Source organism: Lutzomyia longipalpis, chromosome 3, assembly GCF_024334085.1.
Source record: "Lutzomyia longipalpis isolate SR_M1_2022 chromosome 3, ASM2433408v1".
NCBI classification, from domain to species: Eukaryota; Metazoa; Arthropoda; class Insecta; order Diptera; family Psychodidae; genus Lutzomyia; species Lutzomyia longipalpis.
In genome coordinates, this window is record NC_074709.1 from 9,739,120 (window position 1) to 9,762,514 (window position 23,395).

The 23,395-nt window shown below is 33.2% G+C and overlaps 2 protein-coding genes across 4 annotated transcripts in view; both read left to right on the forward strand.

Annotated features, from left to right (window-relative positions):
- LOC129791905 (NADPH:adrenodoxin oxidoreductase, mitochondrial) overlaps positions 1-23,395 on the forward strand; it is a 298,769-nt gene that overhangs the window by 198,576 nt on the left and 76,798 nt on the right. The gene's annotated exons all lie outside the window — the stretch shown is intronic.
- On the forward strand, positions 1,126-23,142 carry LOC129791886 (calcium-binding mitochondrial carrier protein SCaMC-3). Of its 3 annotated transcripts, none has more exons than XM_055830499.1 (7): positions 1,126-1,641; positions 3,491-3,617; positions 3,697-3,784; positions 6,155-6,266; positions 18,040-18,198; positions 19,945-20,512; positions 21,616-23,142. In XM_055830499.1, exons 1-7 carry the CDS (start codon positions 1,402-1,404, stop codon positions 21,822-21,824), a joined length of 1,503 nt encoding a protein of 500 aa, XP_055686474.1. In that variant the 5' UTR covers positions 1,126-1,401; the 3' UTR covers positions 21,825-23,142. The 3 variants fall into 3 exon arrangements, with proteins under 3 accessions (XP_055686474.1, XP_055686475.1, XP_055686476.1); XM_055830500.1 differs by having other exon boundaries at positions 1,158-1,249; XM_055830501.1 differs by lacking the exons at positions 1,126-1,641; positions 3,491-3,617; positions 3,697-3,784; positions 6,155-6,266 and adding an exon at positions 10,206-11,231.

The following is a 23,395-nucleotide window of genomic DNA, read 5'->3' on the forward strand; positions in this document are numbered from 1 at the left end:
TTCTCTTGCTGCTGCACCACGTTGAAGAACGTTGAAGAAGGAACCCCCGAAAGAACCATCAAGTCCGCATTACATCTGAATTTCTTCTCCTACAGTATTTAAGGTGATGGAGCCACATTTTGAGAGAATTGAGGCCACATCTGAAGTGGTTCTCATACTTAAAGTAATAATTTTTATTTATTCCAAGCTACCTTCTAATTTTCCAACAAATTAGTGAAAAGAAAAAAATATTAAAATAATGTGAGTAGAGCTTTTTGATAGTCCTATTAAATAAGAAAAACTCCAAAAAAATAATGAAAAACTCAATAGTTGCGAAAAGTCTATAAAGGAAGCTCACAAATAATCAAGTTTTGTATTTTCAGTCATTTTTCGAAGCGGAATAGAATTTATTCACATGATCTTTTATTTTCCTGACCACAACAGCATATTTACATGATCAATTTTATATTTTTCTGATCAAAGTTACATATTTACATGATAATTTTGTCATATTTTCATAACATGCAATGGAAATGTAGGAAAATTTGCGTTTTTCACGTCTCTTCGTTTTATTTTGTTTTCGCGCGCTTTTCATGTCGTACACGACCACTAACGGTTTTTTTTGTTCAAATAAATGTTGAGGAACTGCAGCTGACTTCAGCTAACTATCGACTTGTGTGGAAAAATTTTAAATTAATTATTTTTCCGGGAAAAACTCATTTTTGCGACTTGGGCCTACGCGGGAAAACCTCCCCCCCGGGGCCCCGGGGAGCTTCAGTAAAAAATTGGGCGCGAAATTCGCCGGATTAAAAAAAACATTTTGTACGACTTTTTCTGGCGCGGATTTTGAGAGTTTTGAACTGGCGATGCCAATCGACGCGGCGTCTTTTCCTGGTCACAAAAAAGGTAGTTTCGCTGGGAAATTCGGCGGAAAACGCGAGAAAACTGGGAAAAACTGAAAGTGTGAGGGAGACAGTATCAGTGGCATGCACCGTCTCATTTTCTCTTCAACGAAATGTACCAAAAATTAGCAGTGGTGGCTTTTAGAACTACATTTAGGGCGCCAATTTCAAAAAGTACTATTAGGTTGTCTAATGTACTGAATTTATGTGAATATGTGAGGTTAGAAATCCGTGTAAATATTGGACAAACCAATAGGTAGGAAAGGAAAAGAGTTCGGAAATGACAAACATCGTGCAGTTGATTTTCTTCCGTGAAAAACCCAATGAAAACGCAAAGTGAAAATGGAATTAAGTGAACGTGGATATGTGTAAGATATTGTAGGAGATATTTGTGTAGTAGAATAGATATTTTGTGTATGTTCATTCAGTGCATTTGAGGGTCGTCTCCAAGAAAAGAAGAAGAAAAAAAAAGTATTGTCCATCCTCGAGTTCACGGTCAAGAAAAGAAGAGGAAGAGAAAATGGTTAAAGCAAAATTATTGAGTGATTTTGGTGATGATGGCGAGAAAAGCGGAGAGAATGGCACGTTGGCGTCACTTTTCAACATTAGGAACATTTCCTATTTCCACGAACTACCTGCCGCCGAGGAGGAGAGACTCGAGAAGCTCTTTAATTCCCTGGACAAAGATGGAAATGGCAAAATTGATATTCACGATTTATCCGAGGCACTCAAGGATTCAGGACTCGGGCAATATGCAGAAGTACAAATTCTTTTATCCAACATAAATTCCATAAATCTTTTCAAAATCTCTTTTTTGCGTTTCGCGGAATTTTTACTCCCGCACCCGAAGGCCACGGAATGATGGAAAAAAAGGTGGAGACGAATCAATGTCATTGGCCTAAATTTTTTCCAGAATGTGTATTTTACATGAATTATGGGATTTTTTACGTTTCTATTCTTTTTTCAATTAAATCCATTAAAGTTTTTTCATTGATAAGAGATGGGAGCCATAACAATACGCATTTATCGCAATTTTTTATTCATAAATTTAAAAAAAATTCAATCGCAATTTTCACTCCCATGTAACCCCTTCAAATGCCTCGGAGTTTGCGCATTTAACGCGATTCCCCCCAAATATGGCCACATGATTTCTGTGAATTTAATGATTTTCACATTTTCTGCATATCTTTTATTGTTTACTTCCCCACACAGTTTTGGCTGGGAGAACACGAGATTCAAATGAAATCACAGCATCTATAAATATTTTGGATTTTTTCTGGTCCATTGGCACGTTCATTGCACGTAGTCTACTATTCGGGAGTAAAAGAACCGCCAAAAACCTTTTGAATGTTGTAAAATTGGCGGGAAAGAGAGCTATTCACGATCTGAGGAGTTAGTCCCCAAGGAGGTGACCAAATTTAATTTTTAAATTATCATAGGGCATTGTCAAAGACTCAAGAAAAGCGTGGTCATTTCCCGGAAAAGCGCTGGGAAATATACGAATTTTCACATTTTATGTCAAATCGGGTGAAAACTTTTTTGATTTTTTTCTTAATTTCTAGTTATTCTAGAAAATTCCTTTCTGTGTCATATGAAAGCTATTTAAAGGCCTAACAATATATATTTAAACCATTTTCCTACGGTGGAAAACTCGCGAGATTTTCCGGCATTGAACTTTTCTTTTACTTCCCATTTCTCCAATATTGTACGTGACCAATTTTAAAATATCTCATTTTGTAGCATTTTTAATTATCTTTCATTTGGTATAACACTTGCAGGGGAAATCCGCTGGGAAAACTCGCTACCGAATGATTTTCCAAAGTTAAGCACGTTTTCGCGTTGGAAAAAAAGAGATAGGCAATTTCCCCTCTTTGATGTTTCCAGAATGTTCTAAGAATTCCCCTAGAAAAAAATTGCCTATCTCTTTTTCTCCAACGCGAAAATGTGCCTAACTTTGGAAAATCATTCGGTAGCGAGTTTTCCCAGCGGATTTCCCCTGCAAGTGCAATACCAAATGAAAGATAATTAAAAATGCTACAAAATGAGATATTTTAAAATTGGTCACGTACAATATTGGAGAAATGGGAAGCGAAAGAAAAGTTCAATGCCGGAAAATCTCGCGAGTTTTCCACCGTAGGAAAATGGTTTAAATATATATTGTTAGGCCTTTAAATAGCTTTCATATGACACAGAAAGGAATTTTCTAGAATAACTAGAAATTAAGAAAAAAATCAAAAAAGTTTTCACCCGATTTGACATAAAATGTGAAAATTCGTATATTTCCCAGCGCTTTTCCGGGAAATGACCACGCTTTTCTTGAGTCTTTGACAATGCCCTATGATAATTTAAAAATTAAATTTGGTCACCTCCTTGGGGACTAACTCCTCAGATCGTGAATAGCTCTCTTTGAAAAAAAAAAAGTATTTTTGCACAACACCTGTAATTATTCTTAAAAAATAATATAAAATTAATAATATTTCTTAATATAAACGGCACGTAATGTAGGTTGATTTGTAATTTAGTAAATCTTATTAGAGTCGAGCTATTGCAATCAGAAATCTTCCTGTTTCTAACAAAAAAAAAAAATTAAAATGAATGATTTTTTGCAGAAATTTCTGCAGCAATCCGATCAGACGGCAAGTGGAGATGTGGGTCTGGCGGAATTCATTCACTACGTCCGTGAGCACGAGAAGAATCTCAAATTACAATTTTCCCACTTGGACAAGAATAAAGATGGTAAGGAAATTATTTTTATTATCTCACGACTTTTGCCAATTTTTCATTCATCACCATTTTTTTCCGAATCTTATCACAGGGAAAGTTGATTTGGATGAGTTGATAAGCGCCTTCAAGGATTTAGGCATTGAAATGGATAAGAAAGAAGCTGCAAATCTACTTCATCGGTAAGTTTAATCTCCTTTGATTAATCTTTTTATCAAAAAAAAAAAAAAGAATCAATGATAAAAGGGAAGTAAATGAAGGAAAATTAAATGCATGCGATCATGGAAAATTCAAGCTCACAGCAAATTGCACGTGGAATTGCTTTTCAGGGTCATTTGGTAGAATTCTTGAATCGGAAATGATTTAATAAACGAATTAAATACTTTACTAAAGTTGACATACAGGTAGTTTTTAAAGTTATTCCTGTTTTGTGAAGAAGTGAAGGGAATTTTTTTTTTAAACTGAGAGAAGAGGATCTTTTTTCTTAATTGAATTCTAATTAATTAAGCTGTTGGAGCTGTTGTTTTAAAGGGGAAAAAACGCATCATTATATCGCAAAAAGGCTGAAAATAAAAGTTAAAAATTGTCTTTTGTATGCAACAGATATGATCGAATAAATTGCAATTTTTGCCCGATCTGATTGATAAAGCAATGCATCGCTGCACAAAATCAAAGCTGTTGCTATTTTGTGTTATTCTGTAAATAGAAATTCAGCGTTAAGGAAAATTGTTGAGGTCATTGAACGCAAATCTTTGTCTTTTAGCTCATTTATGATGAGTTTTTTTTTAAATTCTAAAATTAATGTTTGTTTCTTTCTTTAAAATGTTTAAACAAAAAAATCTATTAAGAACTTTGTTCAAACTATGATCTGTATTAAAAAAGTAACCAGAGATGTATTAAACGGAGATATTTTTAGAAAACAAAATTTTTAGAACCCAAAAAAAAAAAACAATTTAAAAAATAACGAGTTATTGTTACTAAATATATCAATTTGCTCATGTATTTTGGTTTTTAAAAACCTAATTGTACAATTTTGACGTTTAAAGTGTCATTTATGACATTTTGTATTCATTTCCTAACGTATGACATTTAAATTTTACTTTTCGCGGTTTATTATAACTTTTGACAAAATATTTTCTAAAGTGTAGCATTTTTTTTTCTTATTTCGCGATTTATTTCTAATAGAACACCCAAAAAACTGAATTAGACATCCGTGGGATGATGCATAAAAAAATTTAGATCTTACATCTAAAACTAAATGTCATGCATAAGAGTTTCAATCACAAACTCAAAAAACTACCCCCAAAATTTCATTCTGGCTCTGCGTCCCTGATTTCCAACGTTTATTCTTCCGTTTGATAATTTTCTAACGTTTGAAGTTTATTTTACCTTTAGATGTTTATTCTAACGTGTGACATTTTGTGACATTTGACGCTCATTTTAACAGTTCACGTTTATTCTAGCATTTGAAAATTCCAATTTTTTTAATGCAAATTTTAGTCTCTTTAATAATTAATTGGTTGTCTGTAAAGAAAAATCTTAATAATAGGCATACAATGGACCTAATTCAGCGACCAAGAAACCTTTGAAATTCGCTTGAAATATTGAAATTTCAGTACAAAATTTAAAGATTTCAAGGATTTCTTGGTCGCTGAATAAGGCCCAATATTATATTTTAAAATTAGTAATAAATATTTGCATATAAATAACAATAAAGTGAATTTCTACCAACACGCTAACAAAGCCAAAAAGTTATTTTATAAGATAAGAACTCAGGCTGATATTGATTCAATTAACACAGCTTACATAAAAGATTAAAGCGATTGGAAAATCCATTGCATTGCAACTAATTTGATAATTCTTTTTTTTTGTGTTAGAGCTTTTTTTAATAATTTCTTTAAAAATTTATTGAGTTATTAATTTACATAATCGGCGCTACAGCTGGTCTCCAGCCTTGGCCTGATCTAGGATCCTCCTCCATCTTTAAGTTATTAAAGCGAAAAGAAAAAAAAAATGTTTTTATTAAGCTAAGTGTTGCCTTTCCAATAACTGTCGATTCAAAGTAAGCCATAGTTTAAAGACGAATTTAAGAGTTTAGTTTAAAATCTTATTTAAAGACATTCAAAAAAGAATAAAATTTGCCTTTGATTGGCTGACAAAATCGATAAGAATTCTCAAAGAGTTAAGTTTCGGCTCGAATTAAGATCCTATATTCGGTAGTTCTAGGCGAGGTTCTAGGATCTAATCGGTTTGATCTGGATGGACTAAGAAATTGTTATCACAGATAATTATTTTTATTTGTTCTTTAAATTACTTTAGTGGAGCTTCGTGTGTAAAGTCGGAATGAATTCGATTATAAAAGCCGATTAAATAAGAAGCACAACACTAAGAATGAATAAGAGAGTGAATAAGCAGCGATTTGCGATTCATTGTATTTGTACTTTGAGCGTTATCTTTAGCCAAATATTTTGCATCCAAAAATAGAATTTTGAACAAAATATGGAAGATTGAAAAAAAATGTGTGAAAATGAAAGAAAAATTTTCCTTTTCAGAATGGACCAAGACGGCAGTCTCAATATAAGTTTCGACGAATGGAGAGATTTCCTTCTTCTAGCACCCACAACTGACATTCATGGACTCATTAAATTCTGGCGACACTCAACGGTGAGTCTGACTAATCGTACCTCAATATTACATCAGCAACTTTGGGGCATTGATTGAAATAATGTTGTATCGCGAAGCGAGAGTCGCTTTCACGAATCTTATATATTTTTACCTTCTACCACAAACCAACTTGAACTGCTTGAAACCAGTTTCAGCGAACTTATGCCAATTTTTTTTCTTTTCGTAAAATCAAACTTCAGGGGAAATACACGCGCTGCTTGAGTTTCTGTGGAAGATGGGATTTTCCGCAAAACCCCACCTCTTACTCTTCTTGCCCACACAGAATTATGTGGCAAGAGAAAATGTTTTATCTCTCTCTCTTTTGCCAGGACAAAGCTTTGTGCTCTCTATTCGCTCTCAAATGCTCGGGGGGCTTTTTGTGTGTAGATGTGCTATATATTGGTAGTGTGTAGTCGCGATGGGGGCTCGCCTCGCACATACTACGAGTCGATTGGCCGTCCATTTGACTTTGCCCTCATCTTCGCATGAGAAACTCGTTTCCATATTCAACATTTTGCATTTCCTTTCATGCGAAAAGGTTGAATTTTCAATGAATCTCATTGTTAAGGAAAAATATAGAGTGAATTGAAGAAGTTTTTTAAAGTCAGGAGTTTGTAGCGAAAGTACTTTGATCTCTTAGGCCAAAAATATTCCATTTATACAGAATCCGAGATATGAGACATTTAACCTCTGAGCGCTTTTGATAAGCAAAGTCTCGCCAAATGTTCCTGATAGCTACGAAGGTTGAAGTAGATTTTTTTTCTCTTAAACTTTCAGTTCCATTTTTAGGAGGTGTGTCGATTATGACCACAATATCATGCCCTAGCTTGACTTTTTTTTCTCCCTCCAGCTCATTTGTGTGGAAATGTTCAAGACCCATTTTTCTTGAGTTTTTTTGCTTGTTTTTCATTCCATTTTTCCTTCTCATGCTATTTTATATATGTGTGCTTTTTCAGCATAATATATTAACAGATCAACGGTCAAAAACATGTTATTGTTTACGTACACTTTTGCGAAAATTACTCTTCTCTCTTCAACTAGACTACATTTTGTAGCTCCACATTAAACGATGTTGATAAGAATATTTCCTGCCTCTAATTGAACCTTTTTGACGATGTTTAAATTGAAATTAACTCCTATATAGAAAAAAAAACCATTATAGATAATGTTTAGCTCAATCTCCATTTTAGCAGTGTTGCCAAGTACTTTGGAAAGTTTTATTCATCTCCACAAGTTTTCATTTTCTTTATATTAAGGCGTGGAGAAATGCAATGAAATGCTTATAAAGGGAACTTTGAAGAAAATGAAATTTCACTTTCAATTTTTATTTTATTAATTTGTGCTTTGTTGCAAAGAAGTAACTTTTTCAAAAGTTGATTTTGTAACAAAAAAAATTATGGGAATGGTTTTAAAAAGAATCGTCTGGTTGTGTCTGTTTAAAGTGCTATTTTTAGCAAAAAATAAAATAAAATGCTTTAGCTGACTCTGGAGAATTTTAATATACTAAAGTGTGAACTTGTATATGCTAAAATGGCCTTGATGGTGCATTCTTGTGGAATTGAAAGTGGGATTTAAGGTGGATTTTATGAATGTTTAATAAATTTCAACAAAACGTCTCTGTCTTCCTATTAATATCGCGACAAATCTAAATTAAATTCTAAACCAGATGATCCAGATTTTTTAGAAAAAAAAAGTGAAAATAGATGAAATTCTTTTCAATTCGGGGGGATTATACATTATTTTTAGCCGACCTGTGTGGGTGGACATGTGGGCCAAGAAAATGTATATAGAGTAGATATTAAGTTGAAAAAATGTCAAATACTCATGGGGCATGCGCAGGGATTTTGAGAAAATTGGGAAATTTCCAACAAAAGTCGCACCTCATACTGAAAGCTCACTAAATTTTAATTTTTGCTAAAGAAAATAAAAAAAAAATCTCCCGTCTTTGCATTTTTTCGGCGACTTGCAAAATGCAGACTTTTTTTTTGCTGAAACGTTAATAAATGTATATACAGTGGAATACTGCATGACAGCTCCAAGTTGCAGTACGTTGTATGAGACATCAAGCAGAACATTTAGCATACAGGATTTTTTTTATTGTAGAATTTTCTTTAGAAAAATGCAGGAAATTTAAGAAAATGCATTTTTAAGGCATGGAAGAATTTACGAGAGGATGTCCTGTGATAAAGGAAGATAATGTAAAGAAGGAAAGTAGTAAAGAAGTTTAACCGAAAGAAAGTAAAGAGGAAACATCTAGCCAACAATTCAGAAATCGGTCTCTCTTGGCTACCATTCTCCGGCTGGGAAGTTGAAAAAAAAGCCTTAGTAGCCTTGGAAGGCTTTACGAGCAGATTTCCAGAGAAAAGAAACTGTGATCTTGTGAAGAGAGTATGTAGAATGTATTTATTGATGAAGGAAGAAAACTAGTCAAGAAGTTTAATGGAAAGAGAAAGCGGTGAAAAATGAGCTTGTACCACTTGGTGGTCCAGAAACCTCGAAGAAGAGACGACCCAGGACCGCACGGCTTGGCGATATTTCACGAGAATCATGCCCTTCAGTGATGACCCTGGTGGAGATATATTCGCTCCTAATACCGCTTACGAGGCGATAGCACAAGGCATCTTCCAGGACCCGTTGTTTCAAAATTCCTGATTCCGCCGTGGTCTCGGGTATGAACTGCCCGAAATCACAAGAATCGGCCAAACCTCGCAGCCGTAGAATGAATTCGGAAATAGTTTTTCCTTCAGCCTGAGCAGCTTTGTGGAATTTGCTCCTTTCCGATCGTATATTGGCTTTTCTTCTATTGTTGGATGTCTAACATTTCCCAGATTTCTGCCAATTTCCTTTTACTTGGCAGCTCCGGCTGGCTGAGTTTTTTCAGGTTTTTGTACATCTCGACATGTAGGTTTGAGATCAGTGTTGCCACTTTTTTCCTCCGGCGTCCCGGCGGCATAAAAAAATTGTTCCATTGATTGGCTTGTCTTATTGAGATATGTACCGGATAGGAGTATTCCCAGAGAATTAGTACAAATATTGTATACAGAGTCCTTGTATGAAAATCCTAACCTGCAATTTATATGTCGATTAGTATGACTCCGGGTCGATGCGACCGGCATGACGGACTCTGCCTGCAACCTGCTGGGACACTGCTGATTTTTCTCACTTTTGAGTCTTTCTACGATAATTAAACACATTCATACTTCTATTTCTATTTCACATCTACTGCTGACACTTCAAATACAATATTAATAATAAAAATTAGAAAAAATACATTGAAATTTGCGGAGCCACATTGTTGTGCTTCATCGAAAACTTGAGGTTATGTTAATTCTTCATTTTTTCTTCTTCTTCAAAATTCAAATATTTTAAATTCAATTGTCGTTTGCTAATTTACTCACCGATTCCTTACAGCTTGGATCAAGGGAATTTAGTACATTTACAAAAATTTGAGAGTTTTGCTGAGCTTTTATAGTATGAGCCAGCTGTACTACGGATTCCCACTGTATGTAAAGTTTCTGTTGAAACGGGTATGTGGTTACGTATTAGCAGCTGATTGCCTACACATACAAACCGCGTGTATGATACAAAAGAGGGTTTATCAACTGAAATGGAAAATGTCTTTTTACCTTTTGGTAGAATATCTAGCTTTTTAGCTATTCTTTTGCTCAAAAGTAATTTGGAAAGGTACAATGGCATTCTAGAAGAATTTTTTGACCCAAAGATCATAAAAAGAGCCATAAAAAGACCCTAATTTTAATGTTGTGTCATTCATTCTTAGATTGATTAACCCATTTTGTCGAACCATGCGCTTTTCGTTTTATGTATGTGTGCAGTTTGCGTGGGTATGTGTGTATGGTGTCTTTGTGTGGGTATTATGTGATATGAATGGTGGGGCGAATATTCTCGTTGTGTGGCGCGTGATTATCGGTTAGCCATGTCTTTCGAGTCTTTAGTCTGTTGCTAGGTGCCGAACAAAGTAGTTGAGTCTGGGGGAATTGACATTCTGGGTCAGCTAGTGGCATTTTAATATTACATAGGAGTGTGTGCAATATAAGACTCTTTTTTGAAAAGAGAGCCACTGGAGATCACTTTTTTTGCACCAAAAAAGAGGTATCTCTCAGTGGTGCAGAGTGGCTGACTCCTTTTGTTCGCAACCAGCCCCTGTGAGCAAAAAAAAATTAATTAAAAGTGTAAAGGGACGCTCTCGTGGGCGAGCCCAGCGTGTGTAACTGCTCTTGTGAAGTATATAAGAGAGCTAAAAGTGAGGTTAGATTTCACGCAAAAATCATCATTCCAGTTAATTTTTTGCGGAATTATTGCCTCAAAGATAAGCCGAAACACCTGGAAGGGTACAAGAGCATTTTTCCAGAACGTTCTAACACATCGTCGTGGTGTATTCGCAGTGCGCAAGGCAATTGCAGAACTCTTTCGGAAAATTGTGAAACGGCGTTTTGAGATAAAACACGCGTTCTTGAGAAAGAATAAATTTAAGAAAAAAATCAAGGCGTTGCATCCAAAGTTCAGGAAGTGCGGAAAAAAATTTTATATAAAAGAAAATTCAATCCTGAAAGTCTCAGAGGCGGAGAATTTCGCTTGGCTTGACATTTTCGTACTCTGTGTGTGCTAAAAATAACGCACCTTCCTATAGACAAGACACGAAGGAGTGGAAGAAGAAGCCAAGTCAGAGAGACCAAACACGTGCCTTGAGAAAAGGAAGCTAACACATACATCTATACACGGGTTTTCTTTTTTTTTGGAACACTGTGATAAACGAAAGAAGAAGACGTTAAAAGGAGGAAAAGAAGACTGGTGTACAAGAAACGTTCAAGGCAGGAATTTAAAGAAGAGATCATTAGACTGGAGAAGAATACGCTAAACATGTCGCTTGAGCAAGGACCAAATATTTCCCTTGGTGGTGATGTTGTGGAGGATTTTTACATTTTCCTCAAGGACCTTCTCGATAGGGTATGTTGGTTTTTCTTTGACAACATAAAAACCTGATAAAGAAGCGAAACAGCTTCTATCGTTTCGATGTGTAAAAGTTTTTTTCCTTTGAAAATGAACTTACTCATACTTCCGATGACGTAAATGAGCATGGAATTCCATTCAATTTTTCATACCCACCTATTCGCGATCTCTTTGCATGAGGTTTTCCCCGCTCTACACACCAGCGCCAATGAAGTTTTAGAAAGTCTCTAGGTTGATGGCAAGAGCTAAAAAAAGCCAACATCTTTGAACCACTCACAAAATTTACTTTCATTGCATTTTTGTGGGTTTATCGTACGTCTATTTTATGTGTTAAACTTTCAGACAGCTCAAGGTTCAGCTTAAATTGGGGTTTTTTTCCGTATGTGAGAGCTTTAATTGGCTATGCAACTACATGTAGCATATATGTAATACTGCGACGCTATATATCAAAGTTCGACAATTTTTAGAAGCACTTTGCTATCACAACCTACGTCACAACGGAATTAACTATATATAATGAAATATGCAGCAAATTGGTAATGTTTAGACTTTGCTTATCTACAATGACCCTCATAGATGCCAAATCTAGCTCAATCGTACTAGTTTAGCCGTAATATGTTAATTTTCATTTTGGCTTTACTCTTCCATTTACTTAAAATAAAAGAAAAAGTTTATAAAACGCTCTAAAATTCTTTCAACTTACGTAATAACCTCCGTAACATTCAGTGAAAGGTAAAATATATTTTGGAAGATTGCACACTGCTGTTTGTAAAAGTCTGACAACTAAATAACAATGGCGTCCTTTTTAACAATGGATGATCATTGATGAAAGTTTTTTTGGAACTGAACTTTAGTTTGTCTAAAAGAGGTGATATATGAGTTTGAGAATTCAATATTTAAGGAAAATTTTGAGTAATCTTGTGTAAATGATCCTTGGCTGTTTCAATACACGATAACAAGACGTAAAGAACAGATTTATGGTTTACTACAAAAAACCTAACCTCACTAAGTTGCAGTAAAATGCAGTAACTGTCAGTTTTCCTTTCTAACAATTTCAGTAGGGAGTTTTATAGTGACATTTAACAGTCCGTTGACACTTTAAAAAATTTAATCACAAAAAAAATTGCGAATGCATCGCGTAAACAAGTTTTACCTCGGAAAAGTTTGTAATGAAAAAAAAGTCATTGTCTGGGGGAGAGGTGTTGATTACTTGACGAGGTCAAATGCGCGCCTCTCCTTCGTAATATGTCGCCCATATAAATTTTGGAGGAGTGTTTATTAATTGATAAAGAGTTTTTCCACCCATTCATTACAAAAAATTTTTCCATCCAAGTCACAAGAGCAAAATTGTATGTACTTCTTTATAAACATTTTCTATATAAGCACCATCTATGAGGGAATTTATTGAAATTTGTTTTTATCTCAAGAGGAACCACAAAGTCCCCTTATCAATGATAATTTTTTTCCATCATATTTTGGGGAGGGAATTTCAATTGAAAAATCTTTATTAAGCTCTTGTGTGAAGAAAGAACGATAAAAGGTGATTAAAGGAGCGGTGCGTGATTAGATTTGTTTAATATTTATGTACAAATTCTCGTGATCAGTGACTTTTGTAATTTTGTCTGTTGTCTCTTCTTCTTTATTTTTATTAAGATGTTTTAATCCGCAAAAATGCATGCCTAACACACGCTAACCACCAGTCAGATGACCGAAAATGACGTTCATATTTAAATTTAATTACCATGATTCTTAATTCAATCCTGCTCTATCCGGTTATAACTGCTGGATAATTTTTTTTATGTGTATCTACTAAATAAATGTAGATGGAAATCTTTGACCGCGCTGAAAGAGATCAAAACTAAACCAGACGTGGGGCTTCATTTCTTTACTACGCATACGAGAGGAGATGTCTATAATTAAGCAAAAAATTGACCTCTTTTACTATCTTTATAGCGAGAAGAGTAGAAGAATCCTTAGAAAATTTATTGGGAAGATGTCCACAAAATGTTTATAATCAAATTACTCCTTAACGTCGTATGTTTGTCTGTCTGATGCGTTGTAGCGGGAGTAAATTGTCTCAAGTGGTCGTATGGTTAGCAAGCATGTGTCTCTCACGCCAGGATTATCAGTTCACACCAGAGTATGTGTCACGTTGCAAATGATCAATCACGAGGCCAGGAAGTACTATATTATACACATATTTGTGTTTTAAAGCACCCAAAAGAGACAAACTGCGTGGAAAAGAGGGACGTGAGAAAAGAGTTGAAGAGTCGCGAAAGAGGTTGTCTAATTTAATTTGGCGCACATTTTTGCGCGTTCAACTCAATGAAATTACTGAAAGAACCACTACAGTAAATTACACCAAGATTTAATTTATTAACATTGCTTGTCATGGATTAACAAACAAATTTTAGAGGCTGTAAAATTAGGTTTTTTTTCTTGGATATTTTTTAAGACATTGAAGGTGGATGATTTATTTATGGGTTATGAAGAAAATCTACTTCAATGACATTTCCGTAGGAAAGATGAAATAAATAAAAACACAAAAACTAAAACAGTTTGGAAAGATTTCTTTCACAACTACGTCTGGCCTAAATTCTTTAAATAAGGCTTTAAAAAATTGTAAAACTAAGCTTAATTTTTTTAAGCCGAATCTATTATTTTTTAAACAGAACATAATTTTCACAAGTCAGACACTAGCTTTTATGTAAGATTAGGTTAGCTTTAATCGGAACTAAATGAACTTTTTAACGTATTTGGGAATTTCATCCAATAATGATGAAAAAACGTTTCCAAAAAATGAATATAAAAAATTTTAAGGAAGAAATTATTTTGTTATTCAAAAAAGTGCGTAAAGAAGAGCTCAAATTCCTATGTAGGGCTCATTCCTTAATTTGAGAATCTTAAATCAACTTTAACGACTTTAACAAAGATTGCAGTCGAAACTTTTTTTTAATTATTTGTTAATTTTTTTTTTGAAAATCAAAATTTTCAAATTAACAATTTTTAAATTAAAAAATTAATGAAATTCTTTGGCGCTTCTTAAATTTTGCACTTTAATTGAAGTTTCCGCAATTATTGTGCATTGTTGGCTGCATTATTTTGCCTCTACGCGGACATGTGAGTCTTTTAAATGTTTTATGATTTCTAAATTTAAAATATACAATTTTTATCTATTTTTAACGAAAATTTTGAAAAGAAATTACAGTTGTTTTCCGTACGAGAATAAACTATCCGTTTGAAGCTTGAAATAGTTGGAAAATTGAATAGAGTGGAACTAACGTGGGGGTGGTTTGGTAGAGAAAAAAAAAGAAGTGAATGTTCGGTAGCTATATAGTGGAAGGTACATAAGGAATTTTTCCATTTGTTCTGCTGAAAGGAAGATGGGGGTTGGGTGGGTGAATAGGTACCTAGAATGTTCTAGAAAGAGACGTTGACGGGACAATTCGAACCGGGTTATAGAGGTGCATGCGCGAGAATTTATATTGCGTGACCTTTAAACTCTCTCGTTGTATTTCAGGGAGCATTCGATTGTGTCTTCGTTGAAATTTTGTCAGTCTGTATGCAACTTTTGGTGAGAAGGAACCATCAGGGTACTTCCGGTTTTTGTTAGTTGTGGTGGGAGAAAGGGAGTACAGGGAGACCCTGAAAAAACGGGAAAATTCTCAATGAGAGACTCCATCATCTCTCAGAAAGTGCATTTAAATGGGAGCTTGAAGGAAGGAAAAAATCAATGATTGAAAAAAGCTCTCAAGCACGGGAAAATGTGGTGTGTGTGCTAAAAGGGAAAAAAATGTTGAAGGAAATTGTGAGGTGCCTTATGGAAAATTTGGGGTTTTACATACCCCAATAGTCTACTTCCCCATCCGGCTATTCAGGTCACAGCAATATTAGCAAAAAAAATTAACCAATTTATTCCGTCTATGGATCAAATAGATGCGGACTTTTACGTGGAACTTGTCATTAAGGTTTATCTCTTCTTGAATGTCTCTACTATCTCATTTATCTTTCTATAAAACATTTAACAATAAAAAAAAGAGAAATTATCTCTTATAAATTAGTGAGATAAATTGGAAATGAATGAAGTTCATCATATTCATAAATTCCGTGTGGAAATTAATATCCATCATTCTTCTATATAGTGACTAATAAATCATTCAAATAGTGTGATAAAAAAAAAGAAAAATTGCTATCATGCAATCGATTAATAGATAAGAGGACTTTTTATTGAGTTACAAGTTGGAGTAGAAATTGAGGAAAAGCATCGTCAGAGTGACGAATTGGAAAAATATTATGTAATTCAGCGAGAAAAGAAGAAGAAAAAAAAATGAAGGTAAAAAGGAGACTCTAACAAAACAACGTGCAAAATCTTTTCCTTCCTCATTCTTCAAGCTTGTACCGTAGAAAGCCTATTTTTAAAAATCAAAAAAAAATCTCATGTGCTTTTCTCTCTCTCCCGCACATAGTACTTATTTTCCTCTCTCAAATACTCAATTTCTATGAATAAACATTACAATGTTAGAGGACAAATTCTCTCTCGCATAGATAGATCAACATTGAACTTGGTTCTGTATGAGGGCTTGTGTTAGAAAATTTATTTCCTCATTTTTTTCATCTAATCAAAATTTAAAAGAAATTTTCCCTTTTCACGCTAATTGAGTGAAAATTTTCACAATGAAAGTATTTTTATTAATATTTTTTTTAATTACTAGTTGTGCAACATATTTTTCAAGTAGCTAAGAAATGAATTACCGACAGGTGTGTACACTTCATAAAATCTTTCAGCAAACTTCCCGTCAGACACTTTAACTTGTACTTTTTTGGTGATAATAATTTCTACCTCATTTACTGTGCAGAATAGTATTTTTTTATTTTTAGTTTAGTTTGATTTTGCAATTTTCTCACTTTTTTGATTAATTTACTGTGACTCAATATAGAGACGAATGGTTAATGGAACGTTGCCTAAAAGTAGATTGAGAAAATCAATAATCCTTAACTTATAGCTGTAGTAGACGAAGGTACACTGTCGAAGAAAAGTAGGTAAAGAAGTATGGAGAATCGTTTATTTACGATCTGCTTATTTAACTAGTTTTGAATATAAGTTAAAATTGATTTTTTTAAGTAAACAAAATTAATTATTAAATTAGTTGTTGTTTCCTTTACTTTTTCATTAAACGTGAAAAGATTTTGCATGTTATTTTTTTATAATTATAAATTTTATAAATTATAATTTAAATAAAAACACTAAACGGTAGAAATTTTAAAATAAATTAGAAAAAAATCGTCAAACATAGGAAACGACAAAAAGATAGATAACGTCAAACGTAAGATAAGAAACGTAAATCGGTTACAGTTAGAATGTCAAACGTTAGAAAATAAATGTAAAATATTACAAAAGAAATGATAAGCTTCAGAATTAGCCTTGAAAGCTAGAAAAGAATAATAAGGCGTTAGAAATAGAAACGTCAGGCGTTTTAACAAAAACCGTTACCATTAGAAAAGAAACGTAAATCATTAGAATTGCATAAATTGTCAAAATTTTCTTATTTCACCTTCATAAATGACGTTGATTGTTTTTGAAAATTATGTTATTGTTTGTACTGTGTTGTACTGAATTGGATAATAAAATCTATTTATTGCCAAATTCAAAGATTTTTTTAATTGATTTGATGCCTTTTTTAATTTTTTTGAAACTCTTTATTCGTGAGCTGATGATGTTAAAAATATTGTTTTTGAATCTTCTATTGAATGCATTTTCATAAAATCAGTTGCAAATGAAAGGGCAATTGATATTAATTCTGGTTGAAAACAAAAATCGTAAGTTTAGAACACGAAAAATATCTAAAATGGTAATTCTATCTGTTAAAATCTTCTGTAAAATTCTGAATGTCCTAATTCTAAATCTTACAATTTTTTTGATTTGGTTTTTGAGAAAATAAAGATTAATTATGTCCTTTAAAAACTTCTGGGATTTTTTTAATAATGAATTTTATGAAAAGATCAATAATTCTCTTTAGCAATTTACTAAAAGGATTTAATATTTAGGTATCTTATTGTCTACTTCAAAAAAATGCAAAACATGAACAAAATATTTCCATGCTGAAATAATATTGTCGCATAGATATGAACGTGTTCATTTAATAAAACAAGTGCTAAAATGAAGATGATCTGTGACGCATGACGTCAACTAAAGGCAATTAGTGTAGACGCAACTAGGCTTTCGCCAGATGAGGCCAGATGATGAACTTCAAGCGAGGCAAAATCCAATTCTTATGTGTTCTCCGTGTTTTGTACATAGCAGCATGTAAATTTCTCAACTATAACGCATTTTGTCATATAAGGTGTCGTCATTGTATCAACACAACTCATTCAAAATCCCCCATTGAATGATTGCTGTCTGAGATAGTATATGAGGCATTTAGTGGAGGAGCGCGTGTCTTTGTGTAAATTGAAAAAATTAAAATAAGTACAGAGTTCATTTTGGCGTCTCACGAGGAGATAGATGAGCTGTATTCTTCTGTCCCAGAAATCACATGAACAGATCATGATAATTTCCTATTCTCGCAATTTTCTAATTGAATAAAACAGTGAAGCTAAAGACCGTTAAAAAAATGATCAAAGAATCTTATGATCAAGCAAATTCTTTTCGTTTTTAGAGGACAATTTGTGGACATTTTATCACAATATGCTAATAAATGCTATTTGACCACTCTCCTCTTAATTCACAATGAGTCAAGAGAAGGAAACTCATTTAGAGACGTTTGCTAATTGATCTTTTTTTATTTGAATTTGTATTGTATTGCAGTATCTGGACATTGGTGAGGATCTCAATGTACCAGATGATTTCACACAGAGCGAAATGCAAACGGGCATGTGGTGGAGACATTTGGCGGCTGGTGGAATTGCAGGAGCAGTTTCGAGAACATGCACAGCACCTCTTGATAGATTAAAAGTCTTTCTACAGGTAAGTTTATTGGAGTTTTTTTTATTTCATTTCATTTAATTACAGAAATCTTTTTAACGGAATGTTGAATTTTAAGAGATTTAATACAGAGTTTATGTTAGAATTGGAGAAGTAGGCATTATATTTAGTCTAAACTAGGTTTTTTCGGTTAGAATTCCAAAGGATCTTTTAGAAAGCTATCACACCTAAGCTTTAATTAAGCACTTGAAGTTTAAGTTAGGTTAAAATTAGGTTAGGTTTAAATTTCATAATCGATCTCCATTTCGTTTCATAGTTCTCCTTGCGATACGAGTTTTCCTGCAAATTAAATAGAGTTAACATCGTTTCATTCCCAATTATTGATCAGATATTGCTTTACTTACATATTTCAAAAAAAAATCCTTAATGAAAGGATAGATTATGTAATGTACATTAGTTCATCGGGCCAATTATGCGGACATCAAAATCACCATAACTGATAGAGAGATAAATCAATGCCTTGCAGATCCTAGAAATTGATTGAATTGTCCTGTCGTTTGTTATATCTTTTGGCATTCCTTTAAAAACGAATTTGTGTCAGGTGTGGGTGCTTTCCAAGGAAGCTTATTATGGCACTCGTTGTAACTTCACTACTCCACATAATAACCAATGTTTGGAGTTTATTGCCGTTCCCCGGAAAGGCAGATAGAAGATCGTCGTCAAATGCAATTTCCTTTAGTGTCAGACACTTAAGTGCTCTGTGGTGCGTTGCAATAAGCAGGAGTCCTTTAGATGTAATTTTGGGACAGTTAACAATGGAAATTTCCTCGAGGTGTTGATTCTTCATTAGCAAATTGCTGAGAATTTCATCTGTGAGCCAATTAATATTACGAATTGAGACACAGCGGAGTTGTTTGAATTTCATCAGTAATGCTGAAACAGATGTTGGATATGAATTTGAGGCACCACAGGGATGGATGATCGCTATTGACGTGATTCCTGCAAGCATCTCAGTAGCTAATTCCTTTGATTTCCAGGAACAGCATCGAATGTTGCGCAGATCCCTCCAATTGAGATATTTGGCAACATTATCAACCATGATATCGAGTACTGGGAGATCGAATATTGTTGGCTTGTTGCTTGATTCGGTTGTTTCCATTGTCTTGAACCTTTTAAGGCGATATTTTCTGATCATTGAAGTTTTGTTTTTTTTTTATTATTCCCACCCTAACCATAAGGTCACTGAAGTTTTGTAAAAAAAAAATGACTAAAGAAACTACACTTTTTTATGAAATTTGTGAGGTTATGTTTTTGGCGTCATGTAGCGTGTGTAGCTTTAGCGACGTCAGCGCCAATAGCGGCTAAATTTCGCAATTTAAAACTTTTTAAATTCTTAAGATTAATAACACAAAAATAACTGGAAAAAACATTAAAATTAATAAAAAACATTTTCTTTCGTCATCTTTTGACTTTGAGGTATAGCAATAAATTCTTATTCAGAGTATGTAGTTGTAGGTATATGGAAAAGAAATCTCGTAAAATTCAACATTTGGTCACATTTTTTTTATGACGCAAAAACTACAATAAATCTTGAGGGGTGCATTAAAATGAAAAAGAATTATGACACACAAATTCTTAAGCACAGATTGCGTGTATTTACTTTCTTCACGTGCCCCTCAAGTTTTGCTTTTATTCCGTGGGGATTTTCTTGCTATCAAAGATCAAGTGTGGCGATTTTTTAAAAGTGCTGAAATTCACTTTCTTCTCCTCCAATTGTTTGCATTGCAGGTACAGTCGTCAAAGCAGAGAATCTCAGATTGTCTCAAATACATGCTCAAGGAAGGCGGTGTGGGGAGTCTGTGGCGCGGAAATGGTATAAATGTACTCAAAATTGCCCCTGAGAGTGCAATAAAGTTTGCAGCTTATGAAAAAGTAAAGCGCCTCATACGGGGCAATGAGAAACGTCAAATGACCATCTATGAGAGATTTATAGCAGGTGCATGTGCCGGTGGGGTGAGTCAGACGGCAATTTATCCGCTTGAGGTGCTAAAGACGCGTCTTGCATTGCGAAAGACGGGCCAGTATTCGGGTATTCTTGATGCAGCAAAGAAAATTTACGTAACAGAAGGCATCAGGAGCTTCTATCGGGGCTACATTCCAAATATGCTTGGTATTATTCCATATGCTGGAATTGATTTAGCAGTATATGAGACACTGAAGAAGAAGTATCTCAGCACGCAGGAGAACAAACAACCCGGATTACTGCTCCTTTTAGCATGTGGAAGTGCATCCAGTACACTTGGACAAGTTTGTTCGTACCCTCTGGCCCTTGTGAGAACCAGATTGCAAGCACAAGGTAAGACAATCTTTCTCATTCTTCGTTTTTTTTTCTCGATCTTCTTTTAATTAAGCTTCCCTTCACTTTTTATTTAGAGATTTCTTTTTGTCTTTCTAAATGTTTTTGTAGGTTTTATTAATTTTAAAAACGTGTCTTTTGAACTGTGGGTCTGGTAGTTTTATTTATAGATAGATGTTTTGTGGCTTTAGTTATTGGGGAAGAAAGATCATTGCGCCAGTACAAAGTTTTCTACTACTTTTTCTATTATTAAATTTTATTAGGTTGTAAAATATTCTCTTTCGTCAATAAAGTCTTGAAGTAGTTTTAATAGAAAATCATTAATTCTTTTTATTTCTTTAAAATTGTTGTTGGGCGCTTGAAACATTTTTTAAGAACTTTTTCTATAAGTTAAAAGGTGCCAAAAACAATTAACTCTTTTGGCAATTTTGTTTGATTTGTCACATTTTAACTCTTTAGCGCCCATTGGATCATACGCTTACCCAAACATGAACGTTTTCTTTTCCAAAGAAGATGTTTCCAAACTTTGATGAAAAGTCCATACCTAAAGACTTTTCTTTAGAAGTCAAAAGAAATTATATATGCTAAAAATTACTTTAAAAAATACATAATTTATAGAACTTAGAAAAGTTAGAAAAGATAGAGAAAACGTTAGAAAATTATCTTTTTTTTTAACGTTAAACTTTGACAGAAAAGTTGTCAAACGTTTTTATAAAGAATCCTTAAAAATTAAAAAGTAATGTCAAACTTATAAAAAAAATGAATCATTAAATATTAAAAAAAAATGTCAAACATTTGATATTAAATGTTAGCCGTCAAAAGAACGTCAAACTTAAAAAAATAGCGTCTAAAAACAGCCAAGAAATGTCAAACGTTTTAAAAGAATAATCAAACATTTAAAAAAAAATCTATCTAACATGAGGAATAAAACGTCAGACGTTTAAAAATAAACGTCAAACGTCTCCAAAAGAAATGTCAAACGTTTTAAAAGAAGAATAATAAAACATTTAAAAAAAACTACAAACATTAGGAATAAAACGTCAGACTTAAAAAAAAGTCAAACAAACATCGTAAAAGAAACTTTAACTTTGTTCATTTTTTAGTTATCGCAGCTGGGAAAGCGGGCCAGGCATTGAGTGAGCAACAGCAAACAAGCATGGTGGGACTGTTCCGGCACATCCTAAAGAATGAGGGTGTTCTTGGGTTGTATCGTGGTATAACGCCGAACTTCATCAAAGTTCTACCAGCTGTCTCCATTAGCTATGTGGTGTATGAGTACTCCAGTCGCGCCCTTGGCGTCAACATGACGTGATGCAGATGCTCTCTCCAACTACTAGCCCATTTTTCAATTGAAATCTATCTCTAAGTTTTTTTAGGCGAATATTTTCAGTGATCCTTGTGGGATCAGAAAAAGTGTAGAGAAAAGAAAAGTTAATTTTGATCCTCCATCCAACTGAGAAGAAGGAGAAAAATCAGACTTTTTTTGCCAATGATCTCAAACAAGGATCAACAGAATAAAAGAAGAAAACTAAACTTTTAAAATGGTTAACTTAATTAATTTATATAAAATGAGATAAAAAAAAATGAGATGTAACATTAGAGAAGAAGCAAATAGTGGGATAATGGAAAACAATACAACATGAAAGAAAAACTAGACAATTTTAATGATAAAACTCACAAGATCTCGCAAATGGAGAAACTATAAAGTTTTTTTTTTTTAATTAAATTAAACAAACGAGAAAACCTCCTTGATATTCTTTTATTTCTTCGATGGAGAAAACAAAAGCATGGGAAGGGGTATAAAAGACAAAAAGTTTAAAAGAAATTCAAGAGACAAGACATGCAAAGAGAGAGCTAGAGGGAGAATTCTTCAATTCTATTTTATTTTTGGCAATTGAGAGGAATGTCTTGCACTCTAAGCTGCATTTTTATGGTATCTTTGTGAGTTTTTTTTTAAATAGTTGATAAAGAAAATATTTAATTTAACACCCAAAAGTATAATATTATTTATTTATTTAAATAGAATGAGAAGCAAATTATCTGTGGAGAGGGAAAAATCATTCATTTTGCTATAGACATTTTTTTTTATAATTAAATTGGCATTTGATCTTATTTTTTTTTAATTTTACAAAAGAAACCATTTTGAAAAAAAGAAATCTTTTTTTGTCAATAGTTAATAAAGATTCTGTGATGTTATATTTAATGAAAAAACAAAAGAAAGATATGAGAAAGGAAAAAAACGAGGAAATTCCGTACAATTCTTTAAAAATAATTTTGACGAAAATACTTGGATTTATTGTAGGATGTTTAAAAGAAGAAAAAAAGATCATTGATAATTTCTTAGGTAGGCCTATAAACAAATTAGTAAAAAAAACAAAATATTCTATGAATGTACCATTTTTTATAATTATATTGGAAAAAGGAAAACCTTTTAAAAAGTCTTTACCTCTGATTGTTGAAAGAAAAAAATTGGATTGATATTGGCATCACTCGTAAGAAAAATTAAAATATATTTAAATTGAATGAAAAAATATTAAGAAAGTTTAAAGCTTCACAAAAATACATTTCTTATGAAATTATACAAAAAAAATTTAAATAAATCGCTTAATAAAAAATGTTAAAAAGCACAATCTTCGAGATTCTTCATCCAAAAAAGATATTTCTCTCCGTTGTGTTGAATAAATTCTGTATTAAATGAATTTTTCTCAAATAAAGTGATTTTGCCAAAGAAAATTTCTTTTTCTAGTTTTTATTTATTTTTTTGCCATCATGCTGAAAATTACAGGAGAACAATCAAATGCATATAGCATTACCAGGCGAATGATGCGAGGCAAGGAAGACGCCGAGAAATCGAACCCGTCTAAAGTTTTCCTGAAAAATCAA

Bases quoted from the DNA above. Each gene is read 5' to 3' on its own strand.
- LOC129791886 (XM_055830499.1), top strand. From the start codon at position 1,402: ATGGTTAAAGCAAAATTATTGAGTGATTTTGGTGATGATGGCGAGAAA. The intron at 6,267-18,039 runs GTGAGTCTGACT...ATTGTATTGCAG, and splicing joins AATTCTGGCGACACTCAACG to TATCTGGACATTGGTGAGGA. The intron at 20,513-21,615 runs GTAAGACAATCT...TTCATTTTTTAG, and splicing joins AACCAGATTGCAAGCACAAG to TTATCGCAGCTGGGAAAGCG.